This window comes from Brassica napus, chromosome A3 (assembly GCF_020379485.1).
Source record: "Brassica napus cultivar Da-Ae chromosome A3, Da-Ae, whole genome shotgun sequence".
NCBI classification, from domain to species: Eukaryota; Viridiplantae; Streptophyta; class Magnoliopsida; order Brassicales; family Brassicaceae; genus Brassica; species Brassica napus.
In genome coordinates this window covers 1,493,658-1,510,877 of record NC_063436.1, presented here as the reverse complement: position 1 = coordinate 1,510,877, position 17,220 = coordinate 1,493,658, and the positions used below count along the sequence as shown (strand labels likewise).

The following is a 17,220-nucleotide window of genomic DNA, read 5'->3' as shown; positions in this document are numbered from 1 at the left end:
CTCGTGGACGACTGAATTATAAGTCGTCTGTATATAATTAAATCTTGAAGTTTTTTTTTTCAATTGCAAAACTAACCTATGACGACTTAACTTTAAGTCGTCTACTTTTAAAAAAATATTATTATTTTAATTTTCACTAGACGACTGAAATGTAAGTCGTCCAAAAAGTCAAACTTCTGAAATAATCCAGTCAAATGCAAAACTAACCTCTGACGACTGAAATGTAAGTCGTCTAGCTTTTTTGGAGTTTTTTTTTAACCAAACAATAGTAGACGACTTAACTTTCAGTCGTCCGAAATAACAGATTTCAAAGTCAATTGCAAAAATAACCTCTGCGTTGACCAGACGACATATAGTTTAGTCGTCTAGACAACTTAGATTGAAGTCGTCCGCGTCTTCTCCACTAGTTTTTAAGTCTTCTACATTAGTTTTTGAATAACTTGTATTTTTAAGAGTGATAAGTAACTTCAAGATATGTAAAACTCATATTTACAAAATATGTTCTCTTCCTTAGTTTTACTAAATTTGACTAAGTTTTTCAATGCAAACTTATAAAAAATATGATATGCTTTGACTAGTTACTATTGTTTGTTTCCATCTCTTACCAACATTCTTGTTTATTATGATGAGAAAAAGGCCATTGGAGTTTATTATTGCATATGAGAGATCCAAAGATAAGAAAAAGGCTACTGAAGTCTATTGATTTGTAAATGTGTAAACACATTGTTAGCACATTTAATACATCTTGGAAAACATTATTACTGATTTTACAAAAAATTCACAACTAAAAGAGTATACATGCAATTCACAAAACAGACCACAAACAAAACTATTATAGATCATTCATCTACAAAGACAAGCTTGGATTCCACTTGAGTAGACAAGACCAGACAACTTTTAAGAAGTCCAGACGACTTCTAAGAAGTCCAGACGACTTCCAGGAAGTTCAGACGACTTTGCCAGAAGACTTTTAGGAAGTTCAGACGACTTCCAGACGACTTTACAGGAAGTCCAGACGACTTTTAGAAAGTCCAGACGACTTCCAGACGACTTCCAGACGACTTCCAGACGACTAACAAGTAAGTCGTCCCAGAAGTCTTCCAGATCTGAAAAACCTGCATTTTAAATCCAGATCTGAAAAACCTGCATATTCAAAAACGTTCAAATGGCTTAAAAACAGAAAAAAATGAATGGAAGATTAGATAAATCTACCTTTACAGAACACACAAAAATACATATCAAAAAATAATTGATCTACCTTTAAATTAGTGGAAGATGAGTACCATCTAATTAAAAACCTGCAAAAAAAAAATAGATTAGTAACAAAGACATGAGACAAAATTGAAAAATTCATATAAAGTTTGGTGTTTTCAAGTCAAAGAGATTAGAGTGGGTTTGGAGAGTTTTAGTTTGGGAAAAAAGTAAGAACTTTATACAACAAGAAGTTACCAAATGAAGAAAAATCAGACATAAGAACTTACCAAAACGCTCAGAAAAATCCAAACAACTTCCTAGAAGTCCAGACGACTTCCTGGAAGTCCAGACGACTTCCTGGAAGTCCAGACGACTTCCTGGAAGTCCAGACGACTTCGTGGAAGTCCAGACGACTTTGTCAGAAGACTTCCAAGAAGTCCAGACGACTTCCAGACGACTTCCAGACGACTAACAGGTAAGTCGTCCCAGAAGTCTTCCAGATCTGAAAAACCTGCACATCAAATCCAGATCTGAAAAACCTGCATATCCAAAAACGTTCAAATGACTTAAAAATAGAGAAAATGAGTGGAAGATTAGATAAATCTACATTTATAGAACACACAAAAATACATATCTAAAATCAATAGATCTACCTCTAAATTAGTGGAAGATGAGTACCACTTGATTAAAAACCTGCAAAAGAGATAGATTAGTAAGAAATACATGAGACAAAACTGAAAAATTTATATAAAGTTTGGTGTTTTCAAGTCAAAGAGATTAGAGAGAGGTTGGAGAGTTTTAGAATGATGAACATTACATTTTTGTTGCAGCCATTTGAGAGGAGGAGAGAGAATGTGTAAATTTTTCTTTATATAGGGAGACAAAAAATCCAATTAGATTAAATATTTTTGACTCAGACGACTTCCTGGACGACTTACATTTCAGTCGTCTGGTGAAGAAATTAAAACAGACGACTTACATGTAAGTCGTCCAGAAGAGTTTAATATTTTTAGCGGGAAATTAAATATTTTTAGCGGGAAACTAAAATAGAAGACTTTCCAGACGACTTACAAGTAAGTCGTCTGGACGACTGAAATATACGTCGTCCGGGTAAATTATTCAACAGACGACTGAAACTTTCCAGACGACTTACAAGTAAGTCGTCTGGACGACTGAAATATACGTCGTCCGGGTAAATTATTCAACAGACGACTGAAATATAAGTCGTCCACACCCTAAACATAACCCCTAAACTTAATTATCTAATTAAACACTTCATAAAACCAAATCAAACTTGAAAAGTGTTTACTATACACAGAAATAAACACATATAAGTGAAAACTAATTTTTGAAAAAAACATTTTAGTTTTCCAAAATCTAACCCTAACAATACATACAATACTACAACATATGTTTGCCAAACTCCTAAACCAAAGTATTTCATGATTCACTACTTCCACTCATCTATCTTCAAAACAAATCAATTTTATCATATCTTAATTTATATCAGTTAAAACTGTTTATAATTACTTGATTTTTATTTTTTAAGCATCAAAATATTTTTTTACAAGATTTATAAATTATTTTTAAAGTAAACTGGTACCAGACGACTTACACTTCAGTCGTCCAGACGACTTCCAACATCTCAGACGACTCAGACGATTTACTGGGGCTATATTCGTAAAAATGGCTTCTGTTTTTTTGTTTGGTCACAAGGGGCTGAGCTGTAATTTCACTAGGCTTTTAGGTTAGTTTTGCATTTGATTCAAGTTTGAGTATAGGTTTGGGATTAAAATCAAGTTGTGGGTTAGTTTTGGCAAAAACCCCTATATATATATATATATCAATTCTGTGAAAGAAATAGAAGCTTAATATGGAAAAAAATCTTAAATACAAAAACCTCTAAAAATTAACAAAAAAAACTAATAAATTAAACTATGATATCACTTAAAAGCTTCTTAGACCATATTAATAAAATATTTAAGCGATAATTAGACAAATTTGATTTTTTTCCAGCAAAAAATTTATTATTAATTAGCATCAGTTATTTCAAGATGTTTAAGAAATGGTGGACAAAAAAATAAGATGGACATTAATGATATATGAACTATGAATAGTACTTTGTGAAGTAGACTTAGATAACATATCTGCACATCCATTTCCAGTCCTTTTTGATGCTTAAATTCAATTTCTTCAAAGTAGTTATTCCACAAATAGATCGTATGAGATATTGTTTTGATATGTAGATTTGTTTTTTCAGTGTTAAGAAGATTGATAACTGTAAAAATGTCTCTTTCGAATATGATATGTCTATAACTGAGTCCCCAACATGAGACAAGTTTGTTTAAAAAGTAAATAATTTTATTTTTCTTATATTATAGGGGTTTTTGCCAAAACTAACCCACAACTTGATTTTAATCCCAAACCTATACTCAAACTTGAATCAAATGCAAAACTAACCTAAAAGCCTAGTGAAATTACAGCTCAGCCCCTTGTGACCAAACAAAAAAACAGAAGCCATTTTTACGAATATAGCCCCAGTAAATCGTCTGAGTCGTCTGAGATGTTGGAAGTCGTCTGGACGACTGAAGTGTAAGTCGTCTGGTACCAGTTTACTTTAAAAATAATTTATAAATCTTGTAAAAAAATATTTTGATGCTTAAAAAATAAAAATCAAGTAATTATAAACAGTTTTAACTGATATAAATTAAGATATGATAAAATTGATTTGTTTTGAAGATAGATGAGTGGAAGTAGTGAATCATGAAATACTTTGGTTTAGGAGTTTGGCAAACATATGTTGTAGTATTGTATGTATTGTTAGGGTTAGATTTTGGAAAACTAAAATGTTTTTTTCAAAAATTAGTTTTCACTTATATGTGTTTATTTCTGTGTATAGTAAACACTTTTCAAGTTTGATTTGGTTTTATGAAGTGTTTAATTAGATAATTAAGTTTAGGGGTTATGTTTAGGGTGTGGACGACTTATATTTCAGTCGTCTGTTGAATAATTTACCCGGACGACGTATATTTCAGTCGTCCAGACGACTTACTTGTAAGTCGTCTGGAAAGTTTCAGTCGTCTGTTGAATAATTTACCCGGACGACGTATATTTCAGTCGTCCAGACGACTTACTTGTAAGTCGTCTGGAAAGTCTTCTATTTTAGTTTCCCGCTAAAAATATTTAATTTCCCGCTAAAAATATTAAACTCTTCTGGACGACTTACATGTAAGTCGTCTGTTTTAATTTCTTCACCAGACGACTGAAATGTAAGTCGTCCAGGAAGTCGTCTGAGTCAAAAATATTTAATCTAATTGGATTTTTTGTCTCCCTATATAAAGAAAAATTTACACATTCTCTCTCCTCCTCTCAAATGGCTGCAACAAAAATGTAATGTTCATCATTCTAAAACTCTCCAACCTCTCTCTAATCTCTTTGACTTGAAAACACCAAACTTTATATAAATTTTTCAGTTTTGTCTCATGTATTTCTTACTAATCTATCTCTTTTGCAGGTTTTTAATCAAGTGGTACTCATCTTCCACTAATTTAGAGGTAGATCTATTAATTTTAGATATGTATTTTTGTGTGTTCTATAAATGTAGATTTATCTAATCTTCCACTCATTTTCTCTATTTTTAAGTCATTTGAACGTTTTTGGATATGCAGGTTTTTCAGATCTGGATTTGATGTGCAGGTTTTTCAGATCTGGAAGACTTCTGGGACGACTTACCTGTTAGTCGTCTGGAAGTCGTCTGGAAGTCGTCTGGACTTCTTGGAAGTCTTCTGACAAAGTCGTCTGGACTTCCACGAAGTCGTCTGGACTTCCAGGAAGTCGTCTGGACTTCCAGGAAGTCGTCTGGACTTCCAGGAAGTCGTCTGGACTTCTAGGAAGTCGTCTGGACTTCTAGGAAGTTGTTTGGATTTTTCTGAGCGTTTTGGTAAGTTCTTATGTCTGATTTTTCTTCATTTGGTAACTTCTTGTTGTATAAAGTTCTTACTTTTTTCCCAAACTAAAACTCTCCAAACCCACTCTAATCTCTTTGACTTGAAAACACCAAACTTTATATGAATTTTTCAATTTTGTCTCATGTCTTTGTTACTAATCTATTTTTTTTTTGCAGGTTTTTAATTAGATGGTACTCATCTTCCACTAATTTAAAGGTAGATCAATTATTTTTTGATATGTATTTTTGTGTGTTCTGTAAAGGTAGATTTATCTAATCTTCCATTCATTTTTTTCTGTTTTTAAGCCATTTGAACGTTTTTGAATATGCAGGTTTTTCAGATCTGGATTTAAAATGCAGGTTTTTCAGATCTGGAAGACTTCTGGGACGACTTACTTGTTAGTCGTCTGGAAGTCGTCTGGAAGTCGTCTGGAAGTCGTCTGGACTTTCTAAAAGTCGTCTGGACTTCCTGTAAAGTCGTCTGGAAGTCGTCTGAACTTCCTAAAAGTCTTCTGGCAAAGTCGTCTGAACTTCCTGGAAGTCGTCTGGACTTCTTAGAAGTCGTCTGGACTTCTTAAAAGTTGTCTGGTCTTGTCTACTCAAGTGGAATCCAAGCTTGTCTTTGTAGATGAATGATCTATAATAGTTTTGTTTGTGGTCTGTTTTGTGAATTGCATGTATACTCTTTTAGTTGTGAATTTTTTGTAAAATCAGTAATAATGTTTTCCAAGATGTATTAAATGTGCTAACAATGTGTTTACACATTTACAAATCAATAGACTTCAGTAGCCTTTTTCTTATCTTTGGATCTCTCATATGCAATAATAAACTCCAATGGCCTTTTTCTCATCATAATAAACAAGAATGTTGGTAAGAGATGGAAACAAACAATAGTAACTAGTCAAAGCATATCATATTTTTTATAAGTTTGCATTGAAAAACTTAGTCAAATTTAGTAAAACTAAGGAAGAGAACATATTTTGTAAATATGAGTTTTACATATCTTGAAGTTACTTATCACTCTTAAAAATACAAGTTATTCAAAAACTAATGTAGAAGACTTAAAAACTAGTGGAGAAGACGCGGACGACTTCAATCTAAGTTGTCTAGACGACTAAACTATATGTCGTCTGGTCAACGCAGAGGTTATTTTTGCAATTGACTTTGAAATCTGTTATTTCGGACGACTGAAAGTTAAGTCGTCTACTATTGTTTGGTTAAAAAAAAACTCCAAAAAAGCTAGACGACTTACATTTCAGTCGTCAGAGGTTAGTTTTGCATTTGACTGGATTATTTCAGAAGTTTGACTTTTTGGACGACTTACATTTCAGTCGTCTAGTGAAAATTAAAATAATAATATTTTTTTAAAAGTAGACGACTTAAAGTTAAGTCGTCATAGGTTAGTTTTGCAATTGAAAAAAAAAACTTCAAGATTTAATTATATACAGACGACTTATAATTCAGTCGTCCACGAGACGACTGAAATGTAAGTCGTCCAGGATTTACGAGGTTTGACCAGAATCTCGGAAAAAAGTCCTGGACGACTTACAATTAAGTCGTCTGGTGGACGACTGAATTATAAGTCGTCTGTGTATAATTAAATCGTGAAGTTTTTTTTTTCAATTGCAAAACTAACCTATGACGACTTAACTTTAAGTCGTCTACTTTTAAAAAATATTATTATTTTAATTTTTGCCAGACGACTGAAATGTAAGTCGTCTGGGGAAGTCAAACTTCTGAAATTATCCAGTCAAATGCAAAACTAACCTATGACGACTGAAATGTAAGTCGTCTAGGTTCTTTGGAATTTTTTTTGAAACCAAACAATAGTAGACGACTTAACTTTCAGTCGTCTCAGGTTACAGATTTCAAAGTCAATTGCAAAAATAACCTCTGCGTTGACCAGACGACTTCCAGGTAAGTCGTCTACAGCCAGACGACTGAAAGGTAAGTCGTCTACAGCCAGACGACTTCCCAAGTAAGTCGTCTGACGAACAGATCTGGAAAAAAACTCGATGTCATACCTTAAATTGGTGAGATAAGTTCCTTAGCATACATAAGGCTTCTCCAAGCCCACAGAATCACAAACGAAAGTCACCCACCCATAATCGTTAGCTTCTATGACTCTATGAACCATAAAAATTTTAGAATCAAAATCTTGGGTTTTTTTAGCTCATTGTTGAGAGAAAGTGAGAGATATGTTGTGTTTAGTTCACAAGAATGGAAAAAGAAGAAGGGTAAATCGATTTTGGGAGCATTAAGAGCTTCAAATTGGTTGTTCATGGTGGTTGTGGTATTGATGACAATGGCAATCTTGTAATTACTTGAAGATGATGAGGGTGAGAGAGTAAAAATGTCATTTTCGAAAAAAAAAGAAAAAAAAAAATTGATGGCATTTTCGTAAATTATTTGAACTTGTGGGGTGAATAGGGCAAAATCAATTTTCAAAAAAAAGGGAGGTTAGTTTTGTGTTTGACTTTAAGTTGTAGGTCAATTTTGCAAAAATCCCTATATTATATAATCAATATATATTATTTACTGATAATAAAAATATAGTTATTCATCTATCACAAATATCTATGCAAATATGTGAATCAAGTACAACAATCAAACAACATAATGATTTCCACAAAGAAAATTTAAAAAATATATTTATGTTATGAAGTCATATTTTATATTCTTTAAATAATGTAATACAATATTATACATTATTTTTTAGAATTGAGAAATACGTATATCAGTTAGACAAATTAAGCGATAATTAGACAAATTTGATTTTTATTTTGTGAGTAAAAAGTTTATTATTAATTAGCATTACTTATTTCAAGATGTTTAAGAAATGATGGACAAAAAAATAGGATGAACATAAATGATATATGAACTATAAATAGTTTTTTGTAAAGCTGACTTAGATAACACATATGCACATCCATTTCCAGTCTTTTTTGATGCATAAATTCAATTTCTTCAGAGTAGTTATTCCACAAAGAGATCGTATGAGATATTGTTTTGATATTCAGATTTGTTTCTTGATTGTTAAGAAGATTGATAAGTGTAAAAATGTTTCATTCGAATATGATATGTCTATAACCGAGTCCCCAACATGAGACAAGTTTGTTAAAAAGTAAATAATTCCATTTTTCTTATATTATATAATAAATATATATTATTTACTGATAATAAAAATATAGTTATTCATCTATCACAAATATCTATGCAAATATGTGAATTAAGTACAACAATCAAACAACATAATGATTTTCACAAAGAAAATATAAAAAATATATTTATATTATGTGGTCTTATTTTATATTCCTTAAATAATATAATAAAAAATACATATAGTATCTTATCCGCGCGTAGCGCAGTTAAAAAATCTAGTTAATTTTAAAACTGGTATAAGATCTCCTGAGAAACATATGAATTATATAATCCATCAAATATAATATATTAACAATAAATAAAAAGACAGACCCATGTGTATTTCGATTTTGCTTCCATAAAGGTATTTTATTTTATCTCAGCTATTCCAAGAAACGTGAGATTCCTTTCTTATTAAAAACTTTTCATTACAACTTTTCAAACTTCTCACACTTTCCTTAATTTCAACAAAAAATTATATCCGTAAAAACAAATTAACACCTTCATCAAAATGTTCTTAATATTTTCATCTCTAGAATAAACCACCAATCATCGAAATTCTGTAAGAAAACAGAAAAAATAATAATATAGTATAATCCGAAATTATAATTATATATACTTTTTTCAAAAAGAGTTATATAATGACCATTGATTTCTGTGGACGTTAGATTTATTAAAAAAGAAAGATGTGATCTCTTAGTCTAGAAAATGATGAAAAGAAAGATCCTATGATCTGGTCTAGATAAGAGTGCTAGGGGCAAAATGGGAATAAAGCAGAATATATAGAACACTCTTGAGCTTCTACTACTAAAGCAGTGTCGGCCAAAGATCTTCGCACTCTGTTCTTGTCGTCTATAGAGGAGACTTTGAAGAAATGGCGAGAGGAGAGAAAAGTGAGATGGTGAAGATGTCAGTACTTATGATCCTGATGATGTCATCAGTGTTGATGACGACTTCTAGATCAGTCCAAAGAGCCCGTGACGTTGACAGCGAAGATTCTGAGATAGTACGAAGACATCTACTCGCTAATGGCCTAGGCGTCACTCCTCCCATGGGGTCCGTACAACTCTTATGTCTCTCTCTAGCTATTTGCTTAGCTTTTAATTCTTGATGATGTCTGAAAGAAAGAAGTTGGTTATAATGATACTGCAGGTGGAATAGCTGGAACCATTTTAGCTGTAACATAAATGAGAAAGTCATCAAAGAAACTGGTTTAGTTTTTGTCTTTAGATTATGTGGAACCATTTGCTATGTCGTGTAATGTCTTCTGAACAAATCATATGCAATGTAACAGCTGATGCTTTGGTTAGCACTGGCCTCTCTAAGCTCGGTTACAACTATGTTAATATCGGTAAATGGCTCTTGTATTTGACTCTCAAGTTGTAATAAACTCTCAAGGTTATTTAACTAATGTTTAAGTTCTTGGTTTGTTTCTTAGATGATTGTTGGGCTGAACTTGCTCGTGACCAAAAGGTACTCTCTCCCTCTTAGTTTCACTTGTTTATTGCACTTTACTAGATCTTGATCTTTGTTCAAATATGTGGTTCCAGGGAAACCTAGTGCCAAAGAAATCAACTTTCCCTTCTGGCATTAAAGCACTTGCCGATTACGTTCACAGCAAGGGCCTTAAGCTTGGGATTTACTCTGATGCAGGGTAAATTCTATCATAGTTTCATCGGTTTTGAGGAATGAATACACATTGGACTCAAATGATTGTTTGGTTCAACAGGTACTTGACATGCAGCAAAACAATGCCGGGCTCTCTAGGCCATGAGGAGCAAGATGCCAAGACATTTGCGGAATGGGTATTTAGATGACAATGACATTCTTTTTCATCTCATGAACTGAACAAGAATGAGACAACAAGTACTAATTAAACAATTATTGGCTATTATATTATTTCAGGGAATAGATTACTTGAAGTATGATAACTGCAACACCGATGGCTCAAGACCAACTGTTAGGTATCCAGTTATGACCAGAGCTCTGATGAAATCTGGCCGTCCCATCTTTCACTCCTTGTGCGAATGGTACAAACATGTCCCCTTTCATTGTGTTGATTCCCTGTTTCTGTGTAAGAGTTAAGACTTATGAGTTGGTTTTCTTATCAGGGGGGACATGCATCCAGCTCTCTGGGGATCTCCACTAGGCAACAGTTGGAGAACCACTAGTGACATCAATGATAGTTGGCTTAGGTAAAGAAGAGGAATAAAAGACAAAGATTGTCACATGTTTACTCAAGAGTCTCTAAATGTTTTTTTTTTACTTGTACAGTATGCTCGCCAATGCAGACATGAACGAATTCTACGCTGAGCATGCAAGGCCTGGTGGCTGGAACGGTATATATCAGGAAGAGAACATGTGTGTGTGAGAAAATTATGACTAGTGGTGTGTGTGTGACTTTGTCGTTGGTTGCAGATCCTGATATGCTTGAAGTGGGAAATGGAGGGATGACTAAAGACGAGTACATAGTCCATTTCAGCATATGGGCAATCTCCAAGGTAACTAAACCATATATTTTAATAAAAAACACTATCAAGTCTGAAAACAAATGATGTATGCATTTATATTACAGGCTCCTCTTCTACTTGGTTGTGACATAAGAAACATGACTAAAGAAACTATGGAGATTGTGGCAAACAAGGAGGTTATTGCTATTAATCAAGGTACTTAACTATTGTTGTTTAGCCGATTCCTCAAAAGCCATGTTGATTGAGTGTGTATTACAAACTAATAAGTGGTTCTTGTAGATTCACATGGTGTTCAGGCCAAGAAAGCTAGAATGGAAGGTGATATCCAGGTCTGTTCAAGAACCAACGTTTACTAATTTCATCTATAGACTGATTCTTTCTCATCTAAACTAATCGTTTTGGTGGTAATGAATATCAGATTTGGGCAGGACCATTGTCAGGTTACAGAGTAGCTTTGCTTCTGTTGAACCGTGGACCAACAAGATTACCGATTACTGCTTTTTGGGATGATATTGAGATCCCTCCAAATAGCATTGTTGAAGCTAGAGATATATGGGAGGTATGCGGATACATACTTAACATAAACCAAACACCATAACAAAGACAAAATCAAACATTGTCTTACTGATGAATGTGTTTTTTTGTTGTGATATGAGAACAGCACAAGACATTGAAGCAAAAGTTTGTAGGGAACTTGACGGCAACAGTTGATTCACATGCGTGTAAGTTGTATGTTCTCAAACCTGTTGCCTGAGATTAGAGGGTTTACCTTGTAATATCCAATTGTTCTGTAGAAACAGTTATCGGTTCCTTCAATAAAATTGTTCTACATCTGATTCAGTGAATTTCATTTTCAAAAATGAAATATATGTCCGTACAATGATGATCTTTTTGCTTTTTTGGCGTGTGACACAAGTCAAATCACATGTGGTCCTGACATGTCCATAACTTAAGAGACTTTACCTTAAAGTATACTCTTTCTAACTCGTGCGGCGTGATACACATCTTAAAGTTCAAACTTTTAACCTTACCTAGAAACAGGTTGTGAGATGTATTTACAGTAGTTGAAGTCTACAAAAATATGTAAAGCTTGTATATACTTCACACAATGTTATATAATCTGAATACCATTATAGTACATTATCATTTATGATGCATGATAGGTTAACTATATAGAAATAAAAGTGCAAAAATTCGATTGTGTCTACTAGATAAGAGTCCAGTGCGATCATGAGGATAAAGACCTAACCACTTATTGAAAGGCGTGAAGTATTCTGTTTCTATGTTTTGGATCTAAATGGCATTATCTGTCTCAGAACTGATTCATAACTAAAAGTAGGTAACAACATATACTACAGTTCTTGAACAGTTGAGAAGATATGTTATCCTCAAACTTTATATTACAGTTCTTAACTATGAATACGTCTTACACTGACAAGAACTTCTTCTTTTCCTCAATCTCTTTACACTTTTTGCGTCACAACCATAAATAATAAATAAAGAAAAATATGTATTCTTGTTATCTGAAAAACCAATAATGAAACTAAAATTAAATTTAAAATGGAAAACGACCCACTTGCTATGGTAGGACAGTCACAGTGTTTGTGTCCTATATATATACACAGATCTCTGGGTATGATTCCACAGTTCCCACTTTAACATCAGACATTCATTACAGAACCCATCTTTGACTTTTCTTGAATCTCTCTTCTCTCTTTGTCACAATCTGTCTAGTTATTACAATCATTGAAGGAAACAAGCAAATAAACTTTGATCAAGCAATGGTTCTTCTTGGTTTCTTCTTACTGATCATAACTTTCACTCTGAGTCTGAGTCTAACTCTTACTCAGGTGGTTGATGGGTTTCAGAGTCGAATGTTGATGAACAATGGACTTGCTCTCACTCCTCAAATGGGGTTTGATCCTCCTCATTTGTTTTAATTTCCTTGACTCACAATTTACCTTCCTCTTATGATTGTACTTTCTTATCAGGTGGAATAGCTGGAATCATTTTCAGTGTAACATCAATGAAAATCTCATCAAACAAACTGGTTATTACTAGTTCTATTATTCAACGAACAAATCTGATACAAAATTGATTAATCAAAATAATAATAAACTGAGTTTCTCTGCAGCTGATGCAATGGTTTCAAGTGGTCTCTCTGCAATAGGTTACAAGTATATCAACATAGGTAAAACATAGATGAAACTTTTGGTGTTTCTTAATCTGTTTTCTTCTTACTATTGTGTACTGTTTACCTCTGTGTGTTACAGATGATTGTTGGGGTGAACTCAAGAGAGATTCTAAGGTTAAAGAAACATTTGTTTTTACTGAGATGTGTGTGACAATCCAAGAACGAAGCTGAGATGTGTGTATGATGTATTTATCAGGGAAACTTGGTTGCAAAAGCGTCGACGTTTCCTTCAGGGATCAAAGCTTTATCAGATTATGTTCATAGTAAAGGGCTTAAGCTTGGGATCTACTCTGATGCTGGGTATACACAAGAGACTTTTGTTATTAAACTCAAATCTTTTCAAGAAATAGTTAATAGTTTCTTTGTTGATCTTCCTTTATTTCTTGATCTATAGGACTCTTACCTGCAGCCAAACCATGCCTGGCTCACTTGGGCATGAAGAACAAGATGCCAAAACATTTGCCTCATGGGTATGTATGTATGTATGTATGCATGTTACATTTGAAACCAATCCTGAAGCTGTGTCTTTTTGTTATGGTGAATTTTGACAGGGCATTGATTACTTGAAGTATGATAACTGCCAAAACACAGGAACAAGTCCAAAAGAAAGATACCCAAAGATGAGCAGAGCTCTGATCAATTCAGGAAGATCCATATTCTTCTCTTTGTGTGAATGGTAAGAACCAAAACACAAGTTATAGATTCTTTTTTTTTTCCAGACAACTTTGGTCTGATCTGATGTTGAAACGGAATTGTAAAACGCAGGGGACAAGAGGATCCAGCAACATGGGCAGGAGCTATTGGTAACAGTTGGAGAACAACAGGAGACATCCGAGATAACTGGAAGAGGTTTCTCTTCTTTAATGGCTCTTTCTTGCAATCTTAGTGGAACAAGAACATGAAGATGATTGTGTCTTCTTTTTATTTGGTTATTAGCATGACAATGATAGCAGATCAGAATGATAGATGGGCGTCTTACGCAAGACCAGGATCATGGAACGGTAAGTAGGTTTTTTTACCTAATAACAGATGTGAGTGGAGAAAGTAATGTCGGTGAAACTGAAACAGATCCAGACATGCTTGAAGTGGGAAATGGAGGCATGACTAGAGAAGAATACAGATCTCATTTCAGCATATGGGCATTGGCAAAAGTATGATGAACATAGTATGAATGTTTTTCTTTACGTGATAACAAATGTTGGACTGTGTTTGTCTCTTGCAGGCTCCTCTGCTGATTGGTTGTGATCTTAGATCGATGGACAAAGTGACTTATGAGTTGCTTAGTAACAAAGAGGTGATTGGTGTTAATCAAGGTAATTAACTAATATCAAAGAAGGTTCTTAAAACACTTTAGAAGCAATAGTAGTAAGAGCCTTTAGCTGTTTATGTTCAGACAAACTTGGAATCCAAGGAAAGAAAATCAAGAAAGAAGGTGATCTTGAGGTATTATACTTCTTATGCATGCACACACCAAACGCCAACAATATGAACACATAGACATGCACATGCAGGTATGGGCAGGTCCGCTAAGCATGAAACGAGTAGCAGTTATCCTATGGAACAGAGGATCAACACCTGCTAACATCACAGCTCGATGGGAGGACATTGGTATTGATTCATCATCTATTGTTAATGCTCGTGACTTATGGGCGGTAAATTACAATAAACAAACCATGGATTCTCTTTATGCACTAAAACTTTACTACTAGTCACACATGAAACCTAATCATGAAAACTTTTGATGAATGCAGCATTCAACACACTCAGGTGTTAGAAAACAATTATCTGCCCTAGTGGAGCCTCATGCCTGCAAAATGTATACTCTCACCAGAAGCAAAGCATAAGATGTTTTTCTTCTACCGCTAGAGTCAATCAAGTGAAATTGATACCTAGCAAAATATTTACTGTTGAAGTCAGGAAGAGTGTACCATGCTTAATATGAAATGCAAGCATAAAAATAATCAGTCCAAATACCTTTTATAGTAAGAAGAATTTGTATTATGGCGAATCTCTCATAAAAAATCCAGATTTTTGCAAAAAATTTCATCTGTGTATTTCCTGATTACAAGATACCACAACCAGGCTTATAGTCCTGGAGGATATATGAAATCAAAACAGAGATTCTTACCACCCACATGGAAGTGGTAGATCATCATTAGATTACTCAGCCATTCACAAGTCGAAATCTCTGTGCCTTCGCATGAATTCTCACAGTCAGGAGGAAGCAGATTCTTCATGCATGTTTAAGTTCTGTTGATCTAAGGTCCCTGACATGATCCAAACATTGCCCGAGAGCTTGCAACTGACAACTCCAAAAGAAGGAAGCATAATTAACTTTTCTATCTTGAGGAAATATTTATAAGCTAGCTCACTACATCTAAAGCTAACATACACTTGTTTTCAAGCATATATAATAGTTAACTAGTTCAATTCATCTAAAAGCATACATTTGTTTTCAAGCATAAATGGTGATAGTTAACTAGTTCAATACATCTTAAGATAACATACACTAATAGTAGTATACAGAAAAAGGTGTAACCGTGTAAAGCATTTGAATCTTGTGTAGATCACATGGGTGACGTATTGATAGAATCATCATAGAACGGCAGGTTTATAAGTCTATGGTGGGATCCATTTCAAACCATAATTTCTTTTGTGATTTATTTATTAGTTTTCTGACTTTCAAATACATGACAATACCTTATCTTAGCAAGATAATAAAGGTTATGGCCTCAGAAAGTCACCATGCCAACTCAGAAAGCTCCAAAGCCACAACATCCCTTCTCCATAAGTCAGCGTTATATTGTTTCTTACTTTGTCTTCTACTTTAATATTTTTTTTCTGAACATTTTTATACTTTCATGTTCCAAATTGATTGAAAATGTAATAAAATATCTAAAAACTAATTAGTAAAGATATATAGGCAACTGAGATTCTGCTGAACGGAAACGTTTTTACATGCATGTGATGTGTAAGAAACTACACACGAGATACGTATTTACATGCATGTCATGTGATGTGTAAGAAACTAGACAATATAAAAAAAAAAGAAGTATGCCGTCTTGCCATTGAACATGCCGTCTTGCCAACTTGTAGTAGGTTAAAAAGCATGTCGGAGTCTAACGTGAGGGGCGTGTGATCCTAATCAATTCAAAGCAGCCAAACGCGTTGCTTTAATCCTAATCACCAAATTAAAAAGATTCAAACTGAAAAATCCTTTCATTCTTGCTGAATCATTGATGACCCATTATGACTCATCTTGTGCTCAAAAAGGTATTTAAAATATTCATTATCTTATCTTTTCATTGCCCTATAAATACCTCACCCCTTCACCAAAACCATTTCGTCAAGCAAGCAACATCAACATAAAATATTACACAATCCTCTAAAGATGAACATGAGCAGAGTTGAGCAACAAGTCATTACTTATCCGGTTAGTTACTTACCTGATCCGGCTTCGAGTAACAAAGGAAGATCAGTTCTTAGAAGGAAGAAAACAGATGGTTTCACCAATGGAGCTAGGGACCAGAACAAGTTAAGACCAAAGCTAACCGAAACAGTGAAGAGAAAGCTATCTTTGGGGGCTAAGATTCTTCAGGTAGGAGGCTTAGAGAAGATCTATAAGCGGCTCTTCAGAGTCAATGAAGATGAGAAACTCTTCAAAACTTACCAGTGTTACCTGTCGACTACAGCAGGTCCCATCGCAGGCCTTCTCTTCATTTCTTCCAAGAAAATGTCCTTTTGCAGCGAGAGATCAATAAAGGTGGCTTCCCCTCAAGGAGACATGATCCGAGTTCACTACAAAGTGTCTATCCCTTTGTGCAAGATCAAGAGAGTGAATCAGAGTCAGAACACGAAGAAACCGTCACAGAAGTACATGGAAGTAGTCACGGTCGATGGTTTCGAGTTCTGGTTCATGGGGTTCTTAAGCTACAAGAAAGCTTTCAGATGTCTTGAGAAAGCTCTTTCTCTGAGCTATGAAGACAGTGAAGAATAATAGTTAAAGCCAGTGTTTCTTAGAAGCTTTGGCGTTTTAGAAATATTTCATTTCTTCTTTACCTGATTGATAAGAAAATAGTCTTAGAAAGACAAACAATACTGTACAAAATTCAATTGGAGTTTAAAAGAATAATTCATCTGTTTCAAAAACATTATATGTTTCATAGTTTTCACACATATTAATAAAATTTATTAAACTTTGGTTATAAATACACTCTTTTATGTTTAGTATTTTCATAATTTTTAACTAATAAAATTTTAATAAACACAAATAA

The 17,220-nt window shown here is 33.9% G+C and overlaps 3 protein-coding genes across 3 annotated transcripts; all 3 read left to right on the top strand.

The window, feature by feature from the left end:
* Nucleotides 1-8,952: 8,952 nt before the first annotated feature.
* LOC111210464 (alpha-galactosidase 1-like) lies at nucleotides 8,953-11,588 on the top strand. The gene is made up of 14 exons (XM_022710864.2): nucleotides 8,953-9,337; nucleotides 9,434-9,492; nucleotides 9,576-9,632; nucleotides 9,720-9,754; nucleotides 9,832-9,935; nucleotides 10,011-10,086; nucleotides 10,187-10,311; nucleotides 10,393-10,476; nucleotides 10,556-10,620; nucleotides 10,700-10,782; nucleotides 10,857-10,947; nucleotides 11,032-11,081; nucleotides 11,171-11,311; nucleotides 11,414-11,588. Exons 1-14 carry the CDS (start codon nucleotides 9,156-9,158, stop codon nucleotides 11,504-11,506), a joined length of 1,245 nt encoding a protein of 414 aa, XP_022566585.2. The 5' UTR covers nucleotides 8,953-9,155; the 3' UTR covers nucleotides 11,507-11,588.
* Nucleotides 11,589-12,387: 799 nt separating this feature from the next.
* LOC106384972 (alpha-galactosidase 2) lies at nucleotides 12,388-14,947 on the top strand. The gene is made up of 14 exons (XM_013824901.3): nucleotides 12,388-12,667; nucleotides 12,744-12,802; nucleotides 12,887-12,943; nucleotides 13,026-13,060; nucleotides 13,143-13,246; nucleotides 13,341-13,416; nucleotides 13,498-13,622; nucleotides 13,712-13,795; nucleotides 13,883-13,947; nucleotides 14,015-14,097; nucleotides 14,169-14,259; nucleotides 14,340-14,389; nucleotides 14,458-14,598; nucleotides 14,698-14,947. The coding sequence occupies exons 1-14, from the start codon at nucleotides 12,534-12,536 to the stop codon at nucleotides 14,788-14,790; spliced, it is 1,197 nt and encodes a 398-aa protein (XP_013680355.3). The 5' UTR covers nucleotides 12,388-12,533; the 3' UTR covers nucleotides 14,791-14,947.
* Nucleotides 14,948-16,263: 1,316 nt separating this feature from the next.
* On the top strand, nucleotides 16,264-17,151 carry LOC111214536 (GEM-like protein 4). Its single transcript, XM_022717477.2, has one exon. It carries the CDS (start codon nucleotides 16,338-16,340, stop codon nucleotides 16,941-16,943), a length of 606 nt encoding a protein of 201 aa, XP_022573198.2. The 5' UTR covers nucleotides 16,264-16,337; the 3' UTR covers nucleotides 16,944-17,151.
* Nucleotides 17,152-17,220: the final 69 nt, after the last annotated feature.